This window comes from Pygocentrus nattereri, chromosome 11 (genome assembly GCF_015220715.1).
Source record: "Pygocentrus nattereri isolate fPygNat1 chromosome 11, fPygNat1.pri, whole genome shotgun sequence".
NCBI lineage: Eukaryota > Metazoa > Chordata > Actinopteri > Characiformes > Serrasalmidae > Pygocentrus > Pygocentrus nattereri.
In genome coordinates this window covers 4,625,524-4,649,608 of record NC_051221.1, presented here as the reverse complement: position 1 = coordinate 4,649,608, position 24,085 = coordinate 4,625,524, and the positions used below count along the sequence as shown (strand labels likewise).

At 42.4% G+C, this 24,085-nt stretch overlaps 1 protein-coding gene and 1 long non-coding RNA gene across 2 annotated transcripts; one reads left to right on the top strand and one right to left on the bottom strand.

The window, feature by feature from the left end:
• Positions 1–310: 310 nt before the first annotated feature.
• Positions 311–9,884, bottom strand: LOC108412349. The gene is made up of 3 exons (XR_001856650.2): positions 9,638–9,884; positions 1,677–1,875; positions 311–1,184 (listed from the first exon to the last, which is right to left on the bottom strand). It is a non-coding gene; the product is annotated as an uncharacterized LOC108412349 (long non-coding RNA).
• A 1,650-nt stretch (positions 9,885–11,534) lies between these two features.
• LOC108412342 lies at positions 11,535–23,358 on the top strand. The gene is made up of 6 exons (XM_017684324.2): positions 11,535–11,622; positions 13,357–13,546; positions 19,301–19,552; positions 22,079–22,606; positions 22,815–22,913; positions 23,055–23,358. The coding sequence occupies exons 2-6, from the start codon at positions 13,480–13,482 to the stop codon at positions 23,060–23,062; spliced, it is 954 nt and encodes a 317-aa protein (XP_017539813.1). The 5' UTR covers positions 11,535–11,622; positions 13,357–13,479; the 3' UTR covers positions 23,063–23,358.
• Positions 23,359–24,085: the final 727 nt, after the last annotated feature.

Here is a 24,085-nt window from a genome sequence, read left to right as displayed (position 1 = left end):
CAATATTCTGTTTCAACTCCAATCCATTTGAGCAATGGCCCTTTCATGAACCATACAAGTATAGAAGTGTACACTTCCCCCTCCTATTAAAAACACAGCCACACTTAAACCTTCAGAATTTAGTGCAAGTGCCATTATGAATTATTGCTGTTAGAACACTTGTACACCTAGACCCTGCTTAACTCTGAAGTACTGCATGAATACAAGACTAAAGACAATACAGAAACAATGAATAGCTCCTACATAACCTTAGCATTCAGTCTTTTACTTGATCATGTTAACATTAAATGCCCAAAAAAGGGAAACTCAATGTACATACTTTGCTTTTATTAAACAATCCTTTGTACTTGAAACCGTTACAAGTGTAATCTCAAATACAATCTCCTTAAATAGAACATACTTGTAAAAAAATAATTGACTACAGCAAATGTGTTCCATTCATCACAAATTAAATACACCTCAATCAAGAAATTACATTTTAAAATATACTTTCCCATCAACAAATTACAAATATCAACACATTAGTTACCGCAAGATCTACCCCACTCTGTGCACAGATCCCCTTCATAGACACAGCTGTTCGTCCACGACACAGGATCTCTGCTGTGTCATATGGCAGCAACTGAGCAGCAAGGTCATCAGTTTTTACGTCGTTCTCAAAGTTTAGCACGGTCCTCAAAAGTCGCTCAGTCAACTGAAATGTGCGTTGCTCACCGCGCTCATCCACCACAGAAATTTTCCCCCGAATCTCAGTGGACATTTTAGCATTTTTAACGAAAGCTCCACACTGATGACACCTTGTCATCAGTGTTCCTGGGTTGACTTCTTTCAGGAGGTGTCTTCTGGGGCAGTAATATTCCTGAACTACATCTGCACTGAATATCTCCCCACACACCAGCTCGGCATCGTCTCTCACCGCTTCTGCAGCTGGTCCAGCATCCAGCACAGGTTCTATGGTCGTTTGCGCTGTAGTTGTGAAGGTCACTTTTCCAAAGAACTTTCTAATGGAAATGTTTGAGGAGATACCATTTGCCAGTTGACAAATTGTGATCTCCCCACACGGTCAAACACATGGACCCACTTATATCAGAAACAGCATACAGTGTTTTGCTCAGTGTCTTGTTGGCCCTGGTGGTGGCAGTCTCCCTCTCCCTTTCTTCCAAGACCTTGACAGTAACATCAACCTGTAATAGAAATAAACCATACACTTTAAATTTTGTTCCAACAACTTCCAACTATCCATTCAGACACATCTACAAGTAGTATCTTTGCTCATCTTTCACCATCAGTTACTGCAATTTCACTTCAAAATCACATTACACTTTCTTTCTGTTAGTTTACTTCTCAAACGTTTTATGATAAGGACAACTACCAGTGGATTTTAAAACCCAGAACAACCATATGAAAACTATTGAACACGTCTTCAACTGTGGCCTTTGGTTCAACTTTCCAGTCACAGGTTTGGTGGTCAATGGCAGGTCCAGGAAATCGCAATAGCATTTCAACTAACTACCAGAAATCACTAAATCCAGGGCTGGACAGTGGAACCAAGGACCAGCGCTGAAAACCTCTACATAAAGGAAAGGCTCCCATTAATATAAGGTTATCCATCGTTCTGCCACCAGTATTTAGCTGTACAGTCAACTTTTCAAAATGAAAAATTACTACATACTTACTCGCTTATATTCAACAGGATCAGCAAGTATATCTGCCAATGACTTCTCTTCAACTCCCTGTAGCCTTTTGGTGATGTCAAATGGAAATGGAAAGTTGCGCAGTGAACACAACTTGGCCTGAGCCCCGGCAATGATGTCACTTTCACCCATCCTCTGACGTGATGGCTGAAAAGTAAGATTTTCTAGTCTCACAGGTGTTCTGAAATGACAACACACAAAAAAGCAACTATTAAAATTCATTTGCCTTTGAATAAATGGTACACTTAGCATGTACAAACCTTACTTGTAATGCAGTCATTTAACACTTGAGGTCTTGAATATATATATCTCACTCCATTTAACTGATAATTTAGCTCTTTTGGGTGAGCACTGTATACACACACACACACACACACTTTAGTGTATTAGCAGATCATATAAACTTACCGATATTTCTCTGCTGTCACATACACATTATGATGCTCTATTTGGAAAACAACAACTCTGGAAGATGATGTTGCCTCCTGCAGAACAGCTGTGAAATACTTGCTTCTGGACGCAGAGTCCAGCACAGCTGATACCTCATGGAGCCAGCATCTCTGATGGTGTGGGGTGAGTTAGTGCCCATGGCAGGGGTAACCTGCACATCTGTGAAGGCACCATTAATGCTGAAAGGTACCTACAGGTTTTGGAGCAACATTTGCTGCCATCCAAGCAGCGTCTTTTTCAGGGACATTCTGCTTATTTCAGCAAGACGATGCCAAGCCACATTCTGCACGTGTTACAACAGCGTGGCATCGTAGTAAAAGAGTGCGGGTACTAGACTGGCCTGCCTGCAGTCCAGACCGTCTCCCATTGAAAATGTGTGGTGCATTATGAAGCACAAAATACGACAGCGGAGACCCCGGACTGCTGAGCAGCTGAAGCTGTACATCAAGCAAGAATGGGGAAAAATTCCACCTACAAAGCTTCAACAATCAGTGTCCTCAGTTCCCAAACGCTTATTGAGTGTTAAAGGAAAGGTGATGTAACACAGTGGTAAACACTCCCCTGTCCCAACTTCTTTGGAACGTGTTGCAGGCATCAAATTCAAAATGAGTGAATATTTGCAAAAAACAATAAAGTTTATCTGTTTGAACATTAAATATCTTGTCTTTGTAGTGGATTCAACTGAATATGGGTTGAAAAGGATTTGCAGATCATCGTATTCTGTTTTTATTTATGTTTTACACAGCGTCCCAACTTCACTGGAATCAGGGTTGTACATGACCAAGACTAAAAATAACATGACGGACTTCGGGATGTCCTGGACTTTCCTGCTATAACCCAAATGCAAAAGACTGTTATAAGCAGTTTAGATGAATTCCCTGTTTCATCTTGTCTTAAAATTTAACAAATATCACGTTCCAGCGTCTTTGGTCCAGATGATTCCTGATCTAAGGAGTGTGTTTACTGGTATAGCATGGACACAATGTTCTTATGTCAGTGTAGATGTCAGCGTATATTCAGTGCTGTACTCTTGGAATACTAGTGGGTAAACAGACCTGTGATTTACTTCACAGAGCCATTATAAGCCGTTCATGTTACCATTCCTGAAGGATGGGATAAATGCCCATCTACACAGCCAATACAGTAAGAGTCTCTGCCTGTTTCATAGACAATCATAGATGCGTTATCTGGCTGTATTTGTGATCTGGTGCTGCCCTCTGCTGGGCTGCTGTGTTTATTTATGATTGATGTTTATATTGTGTTCTCATATTTTGGAATTATGGACCTTCAAGTATTAGGGAGACCTGATGTTTTGTTAGTGGTTTGACTCAGATCAGCTTTTTCTGATGAAAAGCTTTAGCTACTAGTCACAGTCATGTAGGTCTGACTGCTGTTTATTTGTTTTTTTAATGGTTTTTCCTGTTTATTTCCTGAGGGAGGTAGGCAGGTACAGTCTGTATCTAATTTATGCTTTTACTTTGAGCTAGGGAAGGTTTACCATGGTGCTTTTAGGAAGTTTTGTCTATTTTTTACAACTCACCCTGTGGCCAAATTCTTGTGAGTTACTTGCAATGTCAAAAAACAAAAGTTATTTAATTTGAGCAGCTGTTGTTCTGGTCTGTTTGTTTGGTGTTGCTACTTTGAATCCCTTACCTAGAGCTTGGGAGCTTTTAAACCCAGTGTTTCACTGCGATTCTTTACTGTATGTCGATTATTCAGAATTCTTTTTAAGTGTACAATGGAGAATCTAATTGTAAAATGAGTCCAGGAACCTTGCAATTCCAATTAGTGCTCCCCAGTATTTTTGTCATTCACAGAGCAATAATAAAGCTTTTTCTAAATCCTCTAACTCTAATCCCTAACCATTCATCAATATCTGAACTGAGCATGTTCTTCATACACTGACCAGGCATAACGTTCTGACCACCTCCTTGTTTCTATGCTCATTGTCCACTTTATCAGCTCCACTTACTGTATAGCTGCACTTTGTAGTTCTACAGTTACAGACTGTAGTCCATCTGTTTCTCTGATACTCTGTTACCCTGTTCTTCAGTGATCAGGACCCCCATAGACCCTCACAGAGCAGGTACTGTTTGGGTGGTGGGTCATTCTCAGCACTGCAGTAACACTGACGTGGCGGTGGTGCGTTAGTGTGTGTTGTGCTGGTACGAGTGGATCAGACACATTACAGGGTTCTTTACATCATGAAAAGCTTCTTCAGATTGATGAAGAATGTGTTTCACATGGTTCCACAGAACCTTTTAAAAATGGTTCTACACAGCACCAAAAAGGATCTTTTGTTGTTGCAAGCTTGCAACAATAACAGAACCCTTTTTGGTTCTACATGGAATCCTTTTCAGAAAGGTTCTATGTAGCACATTCTCCAGCAATCTGAAAAACGCTTTCACGATGCAAAGATCCCTTGAATCATTCAAAGCGTTCTTTGAGTCTCCATGGTTCTATGTAGAACTATATTTCTTCACTAAAGAACCCTTAAAGAACCATCTTTTTGTCTGTGTATATAGAACCATATACAACACATTCTCCATCATTACATACTTTCCACAGATAAACAGCTCTTCAGATTGATTGAAACTGTCTTGTATGTGGTTCTATACCTCACCAAGAAGGGAAGGGTTCTCCTATCGTTACGATGTCAAGCTTGTTCTAACGAGCTGAAAAGCCTTGAAGTGTAAGTGCGGTGCAGAGGTCCTCAGAGGTGCGGAGTCCTGCTGGTGACATTCGATATAAAATAATGCATGGCCATGCTGTATTAACGTGTGGGAACAAGACCCTGATGTGGCCACGGATTAGAATCTTGCTCCTATGCCTTACTAAGTCATGGCCATACATTAGGATCTCAATCCCACACCTAAATAAATGGCGGCCATGGCATTGGGATCTTGCTCCTATGTCTTACCAAGTTGTGGTCACACATTAGGATATTGTTTCTGTGTCTCACTAGGTTGTGGCCATACATTAGGATATAGTTTTTATGACTTACTAAGTCATGGCCACACATTAGGATCTCATTCCCATGCCTTACTAAATCGTGGATACAGCATTAGGATCTCATTCCCACGCCTTACTAAATGGTGGCTATGCATTAAGATCTCATTCCCACGCCTTTCTAAATGGTGGCTATGCCTTAGGACCTCATTCCTACACCTTACTAAGTCATGGCCACGCAAAAAGATATTGTTCCCACACCTTACTCAGTTGTGGCCACGCATTAGGATCCCATTCCTACGCCTTACTAATTTGGGGCCACGCATTAGGATCCCGTTCCTACGCCTTACTAAGTCGTGCCATTAGGATCTTGGGCTCTGTACAGTGTATCATATTGTCACTGTACAAAGTAAAACAAGTATCTCCACAATAGTAACTTTACAGCAGTGACTAAACCCACTCTTTTATTGGTCCGTTCATCATGACATCATGACATTTCCACACAGTGTAAATCCCAGCCCCCATTTACATAATCCAGAAAACTAAAAATGGAAACAGACATACATCTGAGTAAATAGAACCATAGAGCTTTATACTGAGTTCAGAGGGAGCTTATCAGCTCTTCCAGACCTCCCTTTCCCCAGCCACTTCCACTAGCTCTCCAAGGGGGATTCCGAGGCGCTCCCAGGCCAGCTGGGCGATATAGTCACACCAGCGTGTCCTGGGTCTTTCCCAGGGTCTCCTCCCAGGTGGACTTGCCTGTGACACCTCCCGAGGGAGGCGTCCAGGAGGCATCCTAACCAGATGCCCGAACCACCTCAGCTGGCTCGACATGAAGATGCAGCGGATCTACTCCGAGTCCCTCACGGATGACTGAGCTTCTCACCCTATCTCTAAGGGAGAGTCCAGACATCCTGCGGAGGAAACTTATTTCGGCCGATTGTATTCGCGATCTTATTCTTTCGGTCTTTACCCAAAGCTCATGACTATAGGTGCGGGTGGGAACGTAGATCGACTGGTAAATCGAGAGCCTTGCCTTATGGCTCAGCTCTTTCTTTATCACAACAGACCGGTAAAGAGCCCACATCACTGCTAACCCAGCACCAATCCGCCTGTCAATCTCCCACTCCCTTGTAACATCACTTGTGAACAAGACCCCGAGACACTTGAACTACTCCACTTGAGGCAAGAGCCTATCCCCGACCCAGAGAGGGCTCTCCACCCTTTTCCGTCTAAGAACCATGGTCTCAGATTTAGAGGTATTGATTCTCATCCCGGCCGCTTCACACTCGGCTGCAAACCGATCCAGTGAAAGCTCAAGTTCGCTGCCTGATGTCCCCAATAGGACCACATCATCTGCAAACAGCAGCGATGTGACCCTGAGGTCACCAAACCGGACACTCTCCATCCCCTGACTGTGCCTAGAAATTCTATCCATAAAAATTATGAATAGAATCGGTGACAAAGGGCAGCCCTGACGGAGTCCAACTCTCACTGGGAACGAGTCTGACTTACTGCCGGCTATGCAAACCAAACTCCAGCTTTGTTTGTACAGGGGCTGAATGGCTCGTAGCAAAGAGCCATGTACCCCATACTCCCACTAAGCACCTCTTAACTACCTTAGTGACTTCGGCCTCAGTAATGGACAAGCCTATTCCCATGTCCCCAGACTCAGCCTCCTCACTGGAGAACGTGTCGATGGGATTGAGAAGGTCCTCAAAGTATTCCTTCCAATGCCCAATGACGTCTTCAGTCAAAGTCAGCAGCACACCATCTCCACTATATACAGTGCTAGTGGCACACTGCTTTCCCCTTCTGAGTCGCCTGACGGTTTGCCAGAATCTTTTCGGAGCCGACTTAGTCACTTTCCAAGGGCTAACCAAACTCCTCCCATACAGGTTTTTGCCTTGGCGATGACTGAAGCCGCAGATCGCTTGGCCTGTCAATACCTGCCAGCTGCCTCTGGTGTCCCTTAGGCCAACCATGCCTGGTAGGACTCCTTCTTCAGCTTGACGACATCTCTCACCTGGGGTGTCCACCACCGGGTTTGAGGATTACCACCCCGACAGGCACAAACTACCTTACGGCCACAGCTACAGTCAGCCGCTTCAACAATGGAGGAGCGGAACACGGCCCATTCTGAGTCAATGTCCCCCACCTCCCCCGATATCTGGTCAAAGTTCTGATGGAGGTGTGAGTTGAAGATCAATCTGACAGGTTTTTCTGCCAGACGTTCCCAGCAAACCCTCACTATACGTTTGGGCTTGCCTGGTCTGACTGGCATCTTCCCCCACCACCTGATCCAACTCACCACCAGGTGGTGATCAGTTGACAGCTCAGCCCCTCTCTTTACCCGAGTGTCCAAAACACATGGCCGCAAGTCCGAAGACATGACTACAAAGTCAATCATTGAACTGCAGCCTAGGGTGTCCTGGTGCCATGTGCACTTATGGACATCCTTGTGTTCAAACATGGTGTTCGTGATGGACAAACTGTGGTTTGCACAGAAGTCCAAAAACTGAACACCACTCGGGTTCAGATCAGAGAGGCCATTCCTCCCAATCACACCCCTCTAGGTCTCATGGTCATTGCCCACGTGAGCGTTAAAATCCCCCAGTAGGACAATAGAGTCTCCAGGAGGAGTACTTTCAAGCACCCTTCCCAAGGACTCTAAGAAGGCTGGGTACTCTGAACTGCTGTTCGGTGCATAAGCACAGACAGCAGTCAGGACCCGTTCCCCAACCCGAAGGCGTAGGGAAGCTACCCTCTCGTCCACCGGAGAAAACCCCAACATACAGGCACCGAGTCGAGGGGCTATGAGAAAGCCCATACCTGCCCGCCACCTCTCACCATGGGCAACTCCAGAAAAGACTAAAGTCCAGCCCCTCTCAAGGAGATTGGACCCAGAGCCCAAGCTGTGTGTTGAGGTGAGTCCGACTATATCTAGCCGGTATCTCTCAATCTCACGCACCAACTCAGGCTCCTTCCCCGCCAGTGAGTTAACGTTTCAAGTTCCAAAAGCCAGTTTCAGCAACCGAGGATCAGAACGCCAAGGCCCACGCCTTCGGACACTGCCGATCCACAAAGCACCGAACCCCTACTACTGCCCCTCCCATTGGTGGTGGGTCGATGGGAGGGGGGACTCATGTAACTCCTTCGGGCTGGGCCCAGCCGGGCACCATGAGTAAATGCCCGGCCACCAGACGCTCGCTGGCGAGCCCCTCCCCCAGGCCTGGCTCCATGGTGGGGCCCCGGTAACCCTGTTCCGGGCAGGGTACACATGTCCTGTTTTTGTGTTTTCATAGGGGTTATTATGGATCACACTTTGTCTGACCTGTCACCTACGACCAGTTTGCCATGGGAGACCTTACCAAGAGCTTTTGCTCCAGACAACATAGCTCCTAGGATCATTCAAGCACGCAAACCCCTCCACCACGATAAGGTGGTGATCCATGGAGAGGTGGAATAAAAGCTCTTCACATTAACTTACACTGCACGTACAGAACATGAAGTTAGAATTTTGGAGATACTTGTTTTTGTCCGTGTGGCCGCAACTCACCATTTAGGGCAATTTGACTACGCCACTCCCTGATTAGTGAGGGGGGGAGACCCCAAATACAGAATTGGACTCAACAATATACCCCACAATCCAAACTTTACTCTTACTTTAGTGATCCCACACAGTATCAAACTAAAGGACACAGTTGCATGGAGTGTGATGCAAATGAAGAATCAACCCATCAAAGGAGTACATAACCATAGACCGTTTATTTTATTAGTTCCACATTCAAGGTAAAAGGTTAAAAATTTGAACAATACTTCCTCACCATAAAAAGCTATTTCCAATCAATAGTAAGATTACTGCTAAACAATCTTCAAGCAGGAGGAATGTACCCACTGCGACCTCTCCAGCAACAACAAAATCCTCTCAGTATGACCAGATCACCCCAACGTCACTCACAAAAATACATAGCAACCAAAATAAATCAAGACATCTACAAAAAAAACCCAAAAGTTTCAGAAAAATGAATTATACACTCAAAAAAAACAAACAAAAAAAAACCCACATCAAAACTTAAAAAAAAACACAAAACACTACTGAGATGAATTTGAATTACACAGATATATCACACCAAGGACACCCTCTCAGAGAAGAAGGGGGGAGCAACCTAACTAATATTTAGCTTGGCTACTGGCGTTGATCTTAGGCACCGTAACAGGTCTTTCCACTTGTAGTAGGAAGTAATACATAAGGTCACACTGGGTTATATAATAATAAGGAACCAACTACAGCGTTAAGATCAGGTTGTACCACTATAGCACCCTAGAGCAGTATAGAAGGCAATATAGCCAAGAGTATAGCTATAAAAGAACAGGAATTAAGGGCCTAAAACGAATTTAACGGACCCTATAAAAACCAGTATAGAACAGTGGCCATCATCACTAGCTCCGCCGCCCTGTAAGGCACACGCAGACACAAAACATGATTCATCTACTAAAGGGAGATTTTAAATCAGAGTTTTTATTTTAAACTCTGTTCTTACCTGTACCACCGCAGTATCGGCCCCCCTTATTGCGTTCCACCAGCTCTTACACGCCCTCCGGACTCAATTCTACTGCCGGCACTCATCCCCGCTATACCACGGTCACAGAAGCCTATTTACCAACCACTCGCTTAAACTGCAAAGCAGGGCTATAATTATCCAAATTAGCCCATTAAACGCGCTACTTGTTGCCACCTGCGTCCAACCAAAACCCAACGAGACCAAACGATATTTTAGCGGACTATCGCGGGACTGAAATAGTCCGCCAAGATGGCCGCCCCCACAACCTAGCTTCAACATAAAAGTCCCCCCATACTCCACTGAACTCTATAAACCAACCCGCAGCTATGGCTGCCTCCCGGAATGGCTTTCAAAATAAAAGTTCTACCTGTAGCCCTACCGGCTACATCCGGACAGCGACAGTATGTATTATTTACTTATTTAGAGCATGGTCAGTGATTCACAAGCTATTGACACCCCCCTTCCCCACCACCAGTGAATGGCATTTAGCAGACACTCTGTTTGACCGCTTTACACAGGAAGGCGAAGACAGAGTTAGGAGTCTTGCCCAAGGTCCAAGGACTTATTGGTATATATAATGGGGGATCCCACCACACCATAGCAACCACAAACAAAACACAACCCCCGTTTTATTATTTCAAGTTCAAACTGGCTAAGAATAATTGACATTAAACTTGGCTGGTACGTCCATCTCAGCGCTCTCCACTCGTCTCTGGACAGATTACATTCCAACAATAAAGACCATACAAGCAAGTAAATCTAATAATGAAAACAAGTAAATCTCTGTATGTAGGACACTAAACTGGACGTTCAGTTGGTCCAGCAACTTAGCCAGTACTGTTTTTCAAGCTTCACAGTTTCAAAGTTTTCTAGTTTTCTGGAAGTTTCTTACATTAGAAAGTTCTTTTCAAGGCCGGGTAAGATTATATATAAAAAACAAAAAGATTTCATAGAGATCATTAAACTAAAAATCTAACTAGAAATGAAATTATGATCACTAAAAGCCTAATTAAAAATCTAATAATTAAATCAGGATGATAAAGTGCTGCATCAGTGGAAAAGGTCTAGAAACACTAACCAAGTTTAAACTGAGCTGAAAGCTGTTTTGAGCCTGGATTAAAGTGTCTGCACTCTCAGAAATAAAGGTACTAGACTGTCTCTGGGGCGGTTCCCCTCTCGTCACTCGTCACCTGTCACCCTCAAGGCTCCACCTCAGTCCCTTCAGCCAGGGAACATAACTGAACCATAATGCACTGAAATGATGTGTTCTAAGCTGTACTGACTCCACCCACCCCGCCTCGCCTCCAGGCTTTTATTCTACTGCTCTGTTTAAACATTTGGTTATGAAAAGTTACAAATATACAGAGCCCTGCTGGTGACATCTGGTATAAATGAAAAATAATGCGTGGCCACGACTTAGTAAGCCACGATCTCGTTCCCATGCCTTACTAAGTCATGGCCATGCATTAGGATTTCGTTCCCATGCTTTACTAAGTCGTGGCCACACATTATTTTTATTTATATAGGATGCCACCAGCAGGGCTCCATACAAATATGATCTTTTCACCTGGAAATACTTATTCAAGGTTCCCAATCAGACCTTACAACCACTGCTGAAGCTTTGAGGGAACATCTACACTGTTTGTACCTCGATGAATGAAACATGTACCTGAAGAGAACCTTTACTTTTTGACAGTGTAGTGTTGGGGGCTCCTCTAATGCTCTCAAAGAAAAGGCATTTTAGTGGCATTAGTTAGAAAATGGCATCAAAGCAAAGTCTGAAATCAGGAATTTCTCAGTTATCCAAAAACAACATCGATTATCTTCCATTAATGCACATGTAACCAACTCTACCTGTTGTTCTGGTGTGGGGGAGGTTTCCTTTTTCATTGGACAGGTTCCCAAACACAGCGATCAAAGGACAAAGACGAAGCGCAGCACTCGTACTGCCTCCGCTTTTAAAGGTAGGAAAGACTTTAAACACAGTCTTCGCCCAGAACATAGTCCAGAATATAACAGCAGACATACATGAATGACAACGACAGATTTTTAGAGGGTTACTGTGGACACCTGCCTGTTGATTGTTCTCTGTAAACTGTGTAGAGCTTACACTTTGTTTGGATGGTCCACTGCAGATGCTCAGTGTATCTGGAACATTCAACTAAACATCGACTGAATGCAACTCAACTTGAAGTGTGAACGATTCTATTAAATCTAAACCTAAACCTACATCTACTCCTAAACTCTTAGCACAAGGGTTCTATATAGTACCAAAAAAGGGTTCATTGGCTTATTACAATAGCAGAACCCTTTTTTGGTGCTATATTGAACCCCATACAAGATGTTTTCCATCAATCTGAAGAACCATTTCACTGTGCAAAGCATGTAATAATGAGAATGGGTTCTATATGCACCAAAAGGGTTCTTTAGATGTTACAAGCTTGACATCGTAACAATAGAACCTTTTTTTGGTGATACATAGAACCCTTTTCAAAAAGGTCCTATATATATCAATCTACAAGACATTCTCCGTTCTCCTCCATTTGAAACTGAAAACCTTAAGGATTAAATTGTGTGTGTGTATATACACACACACAATTTATACACACACATACACATATATATATTTATGTTGCTGCTGTTGGAACAAAACTACCATCCCAAGATGACTTGCAAAATGTAATAATGGTTCTATTGACTTACATTAAAAGTAAATTTTTAAACTTTTTTTTTACTAAAAGTTTTTTCCTTTGCCTGTAAAGTTACCATTTTGGAGATACAAGGTTTTGTTCCAACAGCAGTGATTACATATGTGTATAGACATATATACAGACTATATGTTCTGCACTTTTTTCTAGGCTTCTTGTCAAATGTAAGCAAATGTGTCACGTTGCGGATGTTAAAAGATTTGTTTATTCAAATTTGATTCTCTTCAATGTTATCTGTAGATCAGAGGCTTTAAAAATAACAAACATGCAAACACGTGGAGTCCAATCAGCCGAAGGGCTCGCGGCCATTAATGCACAGTGTGGTCTCGGGCCTTTAGACCCAGTGTGAGCTGTTCAGCAGACCTACATGCTGGAAATTCTCACCATCCGCTCTACTAGTGTGATGGCTTGTAATATATCACTGTTGTTGGAACAAAACCTGTATCTTCAAAATTACAGGAGAAAGAAAGAACACACTCTACTTTTAATGGAAGTCAAAGGAGCCAGAATTTTGTCCGAATCGGTTTGGGCCATTTCTGTTGGTCCATTCATTGTGAAATTTACACGCAGTGTAAAGAGTAAGAGGCATTTTCACATTAGGATAAAAACAGGGAAATGAGGCTTTGCTGCGAAGACAGCGGTTTGAATATCAGGCAGGACTTCATACCCATAACTGTAGCCCAGGTTTATTTGCTTATTTCTTTAGTTGAGCTGAGAGACCCATGAAAAGGACATTGTGCTGAACACTAGAGATAAGAATCTACCAGCATTTCAGTATCACTGAAACTGAAGTCTAAACTGCTCAGTGGAGAACTTCTTGTTAGGAGTTCAGAGTGAAGATTATTATAGTAAGAAGTGTGTTATGGATTATGTGTGAGGGGCATCCTAAACAGCACACACGTCCATTACGTTGACCACATTGTCTTTTTTCATGTAGGCTGACCACATAAAATGCAGACACGTAGATCACTGATGACTGCTTGTTTGCAGAGCGAGTTGGCAGAGCGTGCCTCCCACATGCAGGCGGGACACATCAGACTGCATGGTGGACTCAGGCGATGAGGGAACCAGTGGAACGTGAATGTCTGGAATGTTCTGCGTTTAACTGCTGCGATGATGGCACGTTCCCTGTATTTTCTTCTACTCCTGGCGGCTCACAGTGTGTCAGCTGTTCTTACAGGTAATTCATTTTCCAGGAGACATTTCTGAGGAGATTAGATACGCTGACCGGCCACCTCATTAGGTCCACCTCCTTGTTTCTACACATCATTGTCCACTTTATCAGCTCCACTTACTGTATAGCTGCGCTTTGTAGTGCTACAGTTACAGACTGTAGTCCATCCGTTTCTCTGATACTCTGTTACCCTGTTCTTCAGTGGTCAGGACCCCCACGGACCCTCACAGAGCAGGTACTATTTGGGTTGGGGATCCTTCTCAGCACTGCAGTAACACTGACGTGGTGATGGTGTGTTGGTGTGTGTTGTGCTGGTACGAGTGGATCAGACACAGCAGTGCTGCTGGAGGTTTTAAACACTGTGTCCACTCACTGTCCACTCTATTAGACACTCCTACCTTGTCTGTCCACCTTGTAGATGTAAAATCAGAGACGATGGCTCATCTGTCCACGCTGTCGGCTGGATATTTTTGGAACTCAGTCCAGCAGTGACACTGAGGTTGGAACTTGGTAACTCAGCTCCCTTGACTGAGTGAGAAAAATGACAAAAGTTTAGACAGCAAATAAGCGCTGTCGCCTCACAGCAAGAAGGGCCTGGGTTCGATTCCCCGACTGGGTGACTGGGGCCCTTTCCATGTAGAGTTTGCATGTTCTCCCCATGTCAGTCCAAAGACATGCAGTCAGGCCCATTGGACATGGTAAATTGCCCCTGGGTGTGAATGTGAGTGTGTGTGTGAATGTATATGTCTGTCTGTCTACCCTGCGATGGACTGGCGACCTGTCCAGGGTGTATCCACCCGATGACTACTGGGATAGGCTCATGAAGACATGAAGCTACAGAGTATCCAGTAATAACATCTAACTGATTTCGGTCTCACTTCACTCGGATAGTCCACTTTAGTCCCTGATGGAATAAAAGGACAATATCCACAAATGATTAAAGAGGAACTCTGATTTCTCTTAAGAGGAATGCATAGGAAAGTGTCAGTTTGTCGTCTAGTGTGCAGATTTTTGGATCAGAATCAACATTTGGAGAGAGAATCGAGTCGTGTGTCAGGTTTTGGCCTCCCAATCGTTGCAGACCAGTCAGAGTTTTTCAAACATCTGATGTTTTCGAACCGAATCTAGTGTAAACTGACCAAGGACTCAATCTGAACAAATTCCTGCAACAACCAATGAAAACAGAGTGAAAATACAACAAGTAAACAAAGAAAAATGGTGAAAAGTCTCTCACGTGTGGAGCGAAGCTTTTTAATGAGCTGAGTTTCAGGCACAATTGATGTTTACGTACTTTAAAACTCACCACATTTTAAAAAGCCATGATCTTCACTTAAACATAATTACTTGCTGCCTCTCTGCTGTTTCAGCACAGACGGCATAGAAAAGAGTAGCAGCTGCTGTTTGTTTATTTGCATCTCCTAGTAAAGGGTGAGCGTGAGAGTTGGTGTGAATTCAGTGAGCTCCGTTTGGTTCAGCAGCAGCTTAAAAGTTGAGTAGTGTGTGCTCTCTAATATTTTAGTTGCAAAAAATCTGCAGATCCACAGCGTGACAGTGTGAGATGCACAACCTTTATAGTCTGTTCAGACTTTAAAAGTCTGATAGTGGACCTAATGCTTATAAGCAGAAGCTTGTAAGGGAACTTTTGAGCCTTAAGCATTAGTAGACCAGTTGTATAAGCTTATATGAAGAGGCTGTATTTGACCCTGGTGATGCCAGGTGGTACCAGGTACAGGAGAGATACCTGATATCTTTTTTTGGACTTAATTGTGCCTAAAAAAGGAACCATCTTTGGACATAACAATGGGCAACCACATAAGGAGTGTTAAAGAGGGAGGGGTGATTACCTCATCACCTCTAGAAACTGTATTACAGTGGGAATCCTGAACGCTGCTTTGGCATTGGATTTCCAGAGCCTGTGCCCAGACTGAATGCTTTCTTCTAAGCCTTTTTTGAAGGTCTGAAATCGAATCCTTTTTACGTGCCAGTGAATAGTAAGACATGGAGATAAAATCAATGCCATGTTTAAAGTACTAGGGCTTGCTTGAAGTACAGCATGCCATACAGATTATCTACAGATGTTCACATTGTTAAAATATTTGCTAAAACTCAGTTGATTCTAAACAGTGGTGGGGTTGCGGTTAGGATTAGAACCAGGAGGCTTGGGCTTGGACCAGGGTAACGGGTTGTTTTTATGCTTTGGGTTGAGGTTAAGGCTAAGGTTAGGATTAGAGCAGGTTTAGAGTTAAAGACAATTATGGTCAAGGTAGTGGATATTTAGTTGAATGTAACTTGAAAATAATTGAGTATCTACAAAGCAGTTAAAGTAGACGATCCAAATAAAGTATTACAATGATTTTTTTCCAGTTCTTTTGGACATGAACCTGTACCGTGGCCTCAGCCTCTTTTTTGCAAGCCAACTTGTAGACAGTTTATTGAGTAATAATCTTTTCATCTGCAGATTTTTTTACAGATGATGTGACGTTTACTTCCAGAATTTGCTCGTATTTAATTTAATCTATCCTGCCATACCAGTGAAATGTTTCCTGTGCCACTGGCTGCAACACAAAAAAATCTGCAACAAAAAAAAACCCAAAGCATGATTAATCCACCAAGTGTTTAACAGTTGGAGAGGCGTTCTTTTCATGAAATTCTGCACTTTCTTCTCCAAACATACATTTGCTCCTTGTGCTTAAAAAGTAATATTTTAACTACATTAGTTCACAAGACTTGTTTCCACAATACAGCAGATAAACTCGTGGTGAGGACACAGGAAAGGTTTTCTTCTGATGACTCCTCCATTGAAGCTCCAGAGTCTGCTAAATTTTCCTGAAGGTCTTCTGCAGTCAAACAGGGCTTTGGATTTTCCTATGAGCAGCTCTCTCAGAAAGTTACCTCAGTCTTCTAAACCTTAACATGACCTCCACCGTTCCTACTAACTGCCACTTCTTAAATAAATTAGGAATTGAGGAAACGGCTACCTGAAAATGTTTTGACTTATAGTGTTCTCCTGCTTTATGGGCATCAATGATTTTCATTTTCAGAGTGCTGGGCAGCTGCTTAGATGAGTCCATGGCTGCTGATTGTTGAACTACAGTTTGAGGAGTCCGTGTATTTTAAAAAGCTTAGAAAGTTGCAACACCTGGCCTTTCCTATCGATGACTGAACAAGCTACAGCCCTAACAGGCTAATTATGATAGGAGTCTTTTGTAAACGCTCCAGTCCCTTGGGGTGCACAGACTTTTGCACAGTGCTCCTTTCTTCTTCTTTTTTTTAACTCTGCAATAGAAAAATAATTTGCCGCTCTTACTTGAAATGTTTCATCTTTAACTTTATGCCTTTTTGAGATCAGTTCATCTACTACCACTACAGGGCTACAGCCTAGGGCAATAAGCAAAGACAGGAACAAACTAATTAGATAGATTGATGTAAATTTGGAGGAATAGTATGGGTGAGTGTGGAGTGACTGGCAGGAGAGCAGGGATGTGGCAAAAAAAGCTGATTTTATTTAAGACAATGACTACAAGCACTGATATAGGGTTTAAACAAGCACTTCAACACACCAGTATTGGGGCTGAGCTAACCTTACCTCAGAGGTTTTAAAATCTAACTTAAATACCACCACGGGAGGCAAAACGAACTAACTACACTAGGCATATCTTTCCAAATAACACAGGGGGCAGAACCCGCCCTATAATCTAGTGTGTCTAGGCAGCAGAGTTTACCTATGTGGTGGAATACAGGTGCTCACCTGTTCTCAGTCCGAGGGGATTAGCATGTGAAAAGCAGGGGAAAAGAGGGAGAGAGCACTAGACAGAGCCAGCAAGACTGTCACGACAAGCAGACATAAACCACTGGACATAACTAACAACACAACGCAAAAGTGACCTAGACAGGTCAACAATTCAGTATAGCAAACAAATGCGAGACCGAGTAGTAAAGGAGTGAGCCAGTGGACTGACTCCGAATTGGAACCCCCGTCCCACAAGATTGTGCTTGATTGGTCAGGTAACAACACGCTGGACAATAATTGGCAGCTCAGTCCACCTATAGAAAGAGACAGAGATGGAGGGAGGTCACACAGGTGGAGGGAAGAAAAGACGGAAAACACCTGCAGGCTTGCTGACACTAACAACCGTGACAGGACATTGACCAGGGGTGCCCATATTTTTGCATGCCTCTGTATCTCTTCTCCTACAGTCATGCAGTCTGTTCCTGTACTGCAGCCACACAATTAAAACTGTGAATATTTGATTTACTATATTTACAGCACCATTTCCAAAAAAGTTAGGTCGTTGTGCTAAATTTAAACCAAAATGCAATGATATGCAAATCATTTAAACCCTACATTTCACTGAAATTAGTACCAAGACACCATATCAAATGTTAAAGCTGAGAAAGTGTATTGTTTTTTAAAAATACATGCCTATTTTGAATTTGATGGCAACAACAGGTTCCAAAAAAGTTGGGACAGAGGCAACAAAAGGCTTATTAAGTTGTGTAATGCTAAAAAACACCTGGTGGTTGATTGGCAACAGGTCAGTAACATGATTGGGTATGAAGAGCATCTCAGAGAGGTGGAGTCTTTCAGACGTAAAGATGAGGAGGGGTTCACTGCTCTGTGAAAGACTGCACCATCAAATAGAGCAACAGTTCAAGAAGAACGTTTCTCAACATAAAACAGCAAAGAGCTTCCGCTTTTCATCGTCTACGGTGCAGAATATCATTAAAGACTCTTAGAATCTGGAGAAATCTCTGTCTGTGAGGGACGAGGCTGAAAACCAGTATCTGCTGGCCGTGATCTTTGGGCCCTCAGGCAGCACTGCATTAAAAACAGACATGATTCTGTAGTGGAAATCACTGCATGGGCTCAGACACACTTCTGAAAACCACTGTCTGTGAAACAGTTCATCACTGCATACTTGAATGCAAGTTAAAACTCTAAAACGCAAAGAAGAAACCAAATATAAACAGGATCCAGAAACGCTGCCACCTTCTCTGGGCCTGAGCTCATTTAAAATGGACGGAGATGGAGTGGGAAAGTGTCCTTCAACACTTGAAAGTCTTTTTGGAAATCATGGACACTGTCCTCCGGGCTCAGCTTGTTATCAGTGCACACTTCAAAAGCCAGAAATCATGATGGTATAAGGATGCTTTTTGCATTTATTACAACAGCATTGCTCAATATTAAACTCACCTGCCTGCAGTCCAGACCTGCCACCCACAGAATATATCTGGTACGTTATGAAATAAAAAAAATATGTCAAAGGAGCCCCTTAACTGTTGAGCAGCTGAAATCCTGTATCAAACAAGAGGGAAAACATTTTACTTTCTAAATCCTCAGTTCCCAAACTCTTACAGAGTGCTGTTAAAAGAAGAGGTGATGAAACACAGCAGTAAACAGGTCCCCAATTAGTAAACATCTTTATATGTTAAATTTGGTGTTATAGGCTGTATAGGAGTTTATACACGTTACAGTTGGAAAACAGTCTGCGTCGAAAGTTTGGCTTGGCTACCTAATTAGCTCACTCATTGGCTCCTCTACTTCTCCTGGAAGTAGTCCAGCTTTGCAGTTATCTCCACATGACTGTCTACTCAGAGAAAACAGAGTGCGTGCAAGGCTTCTAAAGGGTAACCTGTTGGGTTAAAGTCATTAAACTGACTCTCTTATCCAGCTAAAATGTTTCTGATTGATGGCTCAGCCAAGTATTCTGTCCACTGGGTGCCTAATTTACTCTTCTTTGCTTTTTGTCTGTCCTACAGAGAGACACTACATGTTCCACATCCACAGTGTTCACTTCAATCCTTTACAGAATGCCTCAGTGAGGTACTTAGAGCGATCTGCTAGCATCCTGCTCGATGGTAGACACATGCAGTACTACAGTGACGGGAAAACCATGGCTTCTGCACAGATGGAAAAGTCTTGGAGGAGTAGAACCAGAGGGCAGACAAAGAAGCAGACACCACAAAAGGAATTTGAACATTTCAGCCACCTTCTGGATATCGGTTCTAATGGTAAGCACAGAAGTCAAGCATATAGAAAATAACAGACACTTTAAATATGTGTATTATTTTGGGGTTGCGAGATGATTCGTTTATTATCATTTTCTTGGGCGACTAGTCAAATCTTCAACTACTGTTTGAATGACTTCATTACCACAAAAAGAATAGGAGTATTCTGGACGTCAGTGAAAAGTATTTTGTTAGCGGCTTGCTAACAGGGGCTGGGTCAGCAGATGCTGCTATTTGAGGTGTGAGATTTCCTTTGTTTTTTGTTGTAATTCGGTAAGTTTCAGTCTAGAGATCTACATAGGCATGTTTTTTCAGTCCCGCACCCACCCGTCACCTGCAGAAAATTAGAATTGTCCCGTTCCTGCCTGCACAGCTCCGTCAAGGCTAACGGACATCCAATGTCTGGCACTGTCTATTCAGAAATGCATTACTCTCTGTTTAAAAACGACTGCAGTCATGGTCATCAGGCTCTCAGTGAGCAACTTTACCAAATGTCATTTATTCACCATTTAAAAACAAAGCAGGAACTAATCCACAGAACGGTGATTTTTTTAGTGTTTTGCTGGGCAGCTGTGGTCGGTGGAGCGATGCTGTCTCTGTGAGCTGCAAGAATCTGTGTGTTATTCACGTGATTGGCAACCCTTTAGACCAGGGTTGTTAAACTCAACCACTGAAAGGGCCATATTTAAAATCTTAGCGAATCTGTGGGCCAGCTGTGTTTTTAGTTCATCTTTATTTATGATTTTACCGTGACTTGAACAGGCCACTGTTTATTAAAAATATACCAAACCTGCAACAGCAAAATAGGCATTAAATACTAATTTAAAAATAATTCTACATAAAAATAAATTGTTTCCTGTAGTTTTTTTTCCCACAGAAGTTGGGACAGGGGCAACAAAAGACTGGGAAAGTTGAGGAATGCTCAAAAAACACCTGTTTGGAACATTCCACAGGTGAACAGGTTAATTGGAAAGAGGTGAGTGTCATGATTGGGTATAAAGGGAGCATCCCTGAAAGGCTCAGTCGTTCACAAGCAAGGACGGGCGAGGTTCACCACTTTGTGAACAACTGCGTGAGCAAATAGTCCAATAGAGTTTAAGAACAATGTTTCTCAATGTGCCATTGCAAGGAATTTAGGGATTTCATCATCTACAGTCCATAATATCATCAAAAGATTCAGAGAATCTGGAGAAATCTCTGCAAGTAAGCGGCAAAGCAGAAAACCAACATTGAATGCCCGTGACCTTCGATCTCTCAGGTGGCCCTGCATTAAAAACCGACATCATTCTGTAGCGGATATTCCCACATGGGCTCAGGAACACTTCAGAAAACCACTGTCAGTGAACACAGTTCGTTGCTCCATCTACAAGAGCAAGTTAAAACTCTGCCACGCAAAGTGAAAGTCCAGACCGGTCTCCAATTGAAAATGTGTGGCGCATTATGAAACGCAAAATACAACAATGGAGACCCCGGACTGTTGAACAGCTGAAGTTGTACATCAAGCAAGAATGGGAAAGAATTCCACCTACAAAGCTTCAACAATTAGTGTCCTCAGTCCTCAGTAGTGTCCAACGCTTATTGAGTGTTGTTAAAAGGAAAGGTGATGTAACACAGTGGTAAACATGCCCCTGTCCCAACTTCTTTGGAACATGTTGCAGGCATCAAATTCAAAATGAGTGAATATTTGTAAAAAATAAAGTTTATCCGTTTGAACATTAAATATCTTGTGTTTGTAGTGTATTCAGTTGAATATACGTTGAAAAGGATTTTATTTATGTTTTACACAACATCCCAACTTCATTGGAATTGGGGTTGTATACAGTAGGTGTGTGTGTATGTGGGTCCAGCAGGAATCTGTGGGAGTGCAGACCTCTATTTCAGTCTAAGGCCAAAATCACCACTGTCAGAATTTGACCTCTCACTGAGAAAATAACTGACTGTGGAAAACAAATGATGATCAAGCTAAAGGCCAGTAGCAAACAGCTGCATCTTTACTCGCCAGTAAGCCTTTCATAGAAAGGTAAAGGCCTAATCACTGAGCTGGAACCTATTTGTGATATTAATTTAAAGAAGTTACTCCTGAATTGTTTTTGAAACCATAGGTTGCAAATAAACGAGATATCATTGTGTGTTTTCGTTGTGGACCTGGTGTTAAACAGCCCGTATATAACTGATTTGCATGTCAGTCAAATGGCTCTTTCCTATGGCAGTCTGAAAACCTGCCTGGTCAGGTCCACGAGCCTGGATCTCAGCGCAGTCTTGCACAGCTTGCGGTGGAATCTCGTAGCATTTTTCACAATAATAAAGGACTTTTTTGTTGTTAGCAGATAAGCTGATTTCAGATCTCTCCTCCAGCCTCTGTTTTAGGCATTGTCCTCCACTAGATTACACTGCTGCACAGAGCAATGGCTAGTGGACTTACTAGATGTTTAGTCTATGTAATCCTTAATATTATTGAAAGTTTGTGTGGTGAACTGTGTGTAAAAGGCTGTAAATAAACAATAAATAAACAATTTTTGTGAATTTCAGAAACTCATCACTATATGAAGAGAAGTGGCTGTGTGATCGAAAGATCCTCTAGTGGAAACGTGACCTTACTGAAAAGTACAGTTGAATACAGACACAATGGGACGGTCATCCTCTACTTCAACGTTCACAAAGACCATTGGGTAGCAGTGGACAGAACTTTCCTACCAGTGAAAATGCAGTGGGACAGTTCATTCTCCCTTTACCAAATCACAAAGAACTATCTGCTGCAAGGGTGTGTGGAGATGCTCCTCAAATACCTGGATGCTAAGGACAGAAATGAGATCTCAGAATCTGAAGTCTTGATGTTCTTCACTGGGAACATGCCTGAACCGTGGCCACTTCGAGAAGGATATTGGTCATTCTTACTCATAATGTTCTTGAGCGTGTCTATTTTGATAGTTTGCAATCTGCACAGACGAAGGAAGTGTCTCAGATGTGCTCTCTGCTCTTATTTGAAAGTGTCACTCATCACTGGAGCCATTCGTTCAGCTCTGTTATGTTTTACAAAAAGGAGAACAAAACCTCCAGGTAAAGAAGCTGTCAGAGAAACCAAGCAGCCAGCTGATATACATGTTCTACACAGGGTTATGTTGGGTATTACATGTTTAGTTCATTTTCAGCAAATAAAATATGGAATTCATGAGTTGTAAATACAGTGAAAATATCCAGAAATGCATTATTGAATTGTATTCTGGGTCTACCAATTAATTCAGTCCCTTTTCTCACTCTTCCTCAGCCGAGGACAGTGCCGACGATGACAGCGAGGATAAAGACAAGGATAATGATGACGGTGGTGGTGGTCAGGACTGCAGTAAGGACAGACTGATTGAAAATGGTGAGACCACCATCTGTTCATAAACACCACCACGAAACACTGAATCCAACCTAATCAGAACAAACCCATTCACAATCTGATCCCCTGTAGATGATCTGTCACCCACTCATCTGAGCTAACATGCGACTTTTCATTTTTCAGGGCTATAGAATTCCAAGGAAGATCTCCCACACAGTCCAGATATGACTTGTCTTTTTTCCTGAAAAACCTGTTTCTTTTGTAAATTTATGTGAAATCTCCAGAAGAATAGATTAACCACCTCAGATGCAACTGTGTGCAATAGACCGAATTGTAGGCTTGTATTCATTCAGCTTCATATGTTTCACTGGCGTCCGAACAAAATCTCGTGTCTCCAAAATGGTCATTTTACTGGAGAAGGAAAAAACCCACTTTAGTGTTAATGTAAGTCAATGGAACCAGACTTTTTCCATGTCTTTTTAGTTTCTTTCAGTCCATTCATCATGAAATTTACTCACAATGTAAAGGAAAACAGGTGTTTTCAAATTATGACAAATTATGACAACCTGAAAAATGACAAAAATGGCGATACAAAGTTTTCCTCTAACAACAGTGATATATATGACATTTCATAGATATATTTCATGATGACTGAAGCGAAAGAAATGACCCAAAATGGCTGTTTTTGGACAGCGATGATCTATACATTTATTAATATAAGAAATTGAACTGCTGATGTTTGATGTAAAAAAATAAAAGAATTATTCTTTGGTTTCCCAAATATCTGACTACAAAATAGACATAATGATTGACATCTATGTCATCATATACACACTTCAAAATTATGGTTCCAAATGGTTCTATATAGAACCGTGAACATTGCATTGACGGGGTCTTTGCATTGTGAAAGGGTTCTTCAGATTGATGGTGAATGTGCTGTAGATGGTTCTATACAGGACCTTTTTGAAAAACAGTTCTGCTGTATAGTACCAACAAAGGGTTCTTCTATTGTTATGATGTTAGGTTTTTTTGGGGCCACATAGAACCCTTTCAGCAGGACATAATAGGTGATTGTGGGGCGTTCCTCCTCTAACTGAACTGCCTAAGGCTTGGCCTGTATCCAAGACAGCTTCCATTTGTTGCTGACTTGGCAACGAGTCCAAGTTTTACAAACACAAACAAAGGAGAGCGAAGCAGTGTGTAATTTTCAGGTC

Coding starts and splice junctions, on each gene's coding strand:
- LOC108412342 (XM_017684324.2), top strand. CDS start 13,480: ATGATGGCACGTTCCCTGTATTTTCTTCTACTCCTGGCGGCTCACAGT. Junction 13,547..19,300: donor TGTGTCAGCTGTTCTTACAG/GTAATTCATTTT, acceptor TCTGTCCTACAG/AGAGACACTACATGTTCCAC. Junction 19,553..22,078: donor TCTGGATATCGGTTCTAATG/GTAAGCACAGAA, acceptor TGTGAATTTCAG/AAACTCATCACTATATGAAG.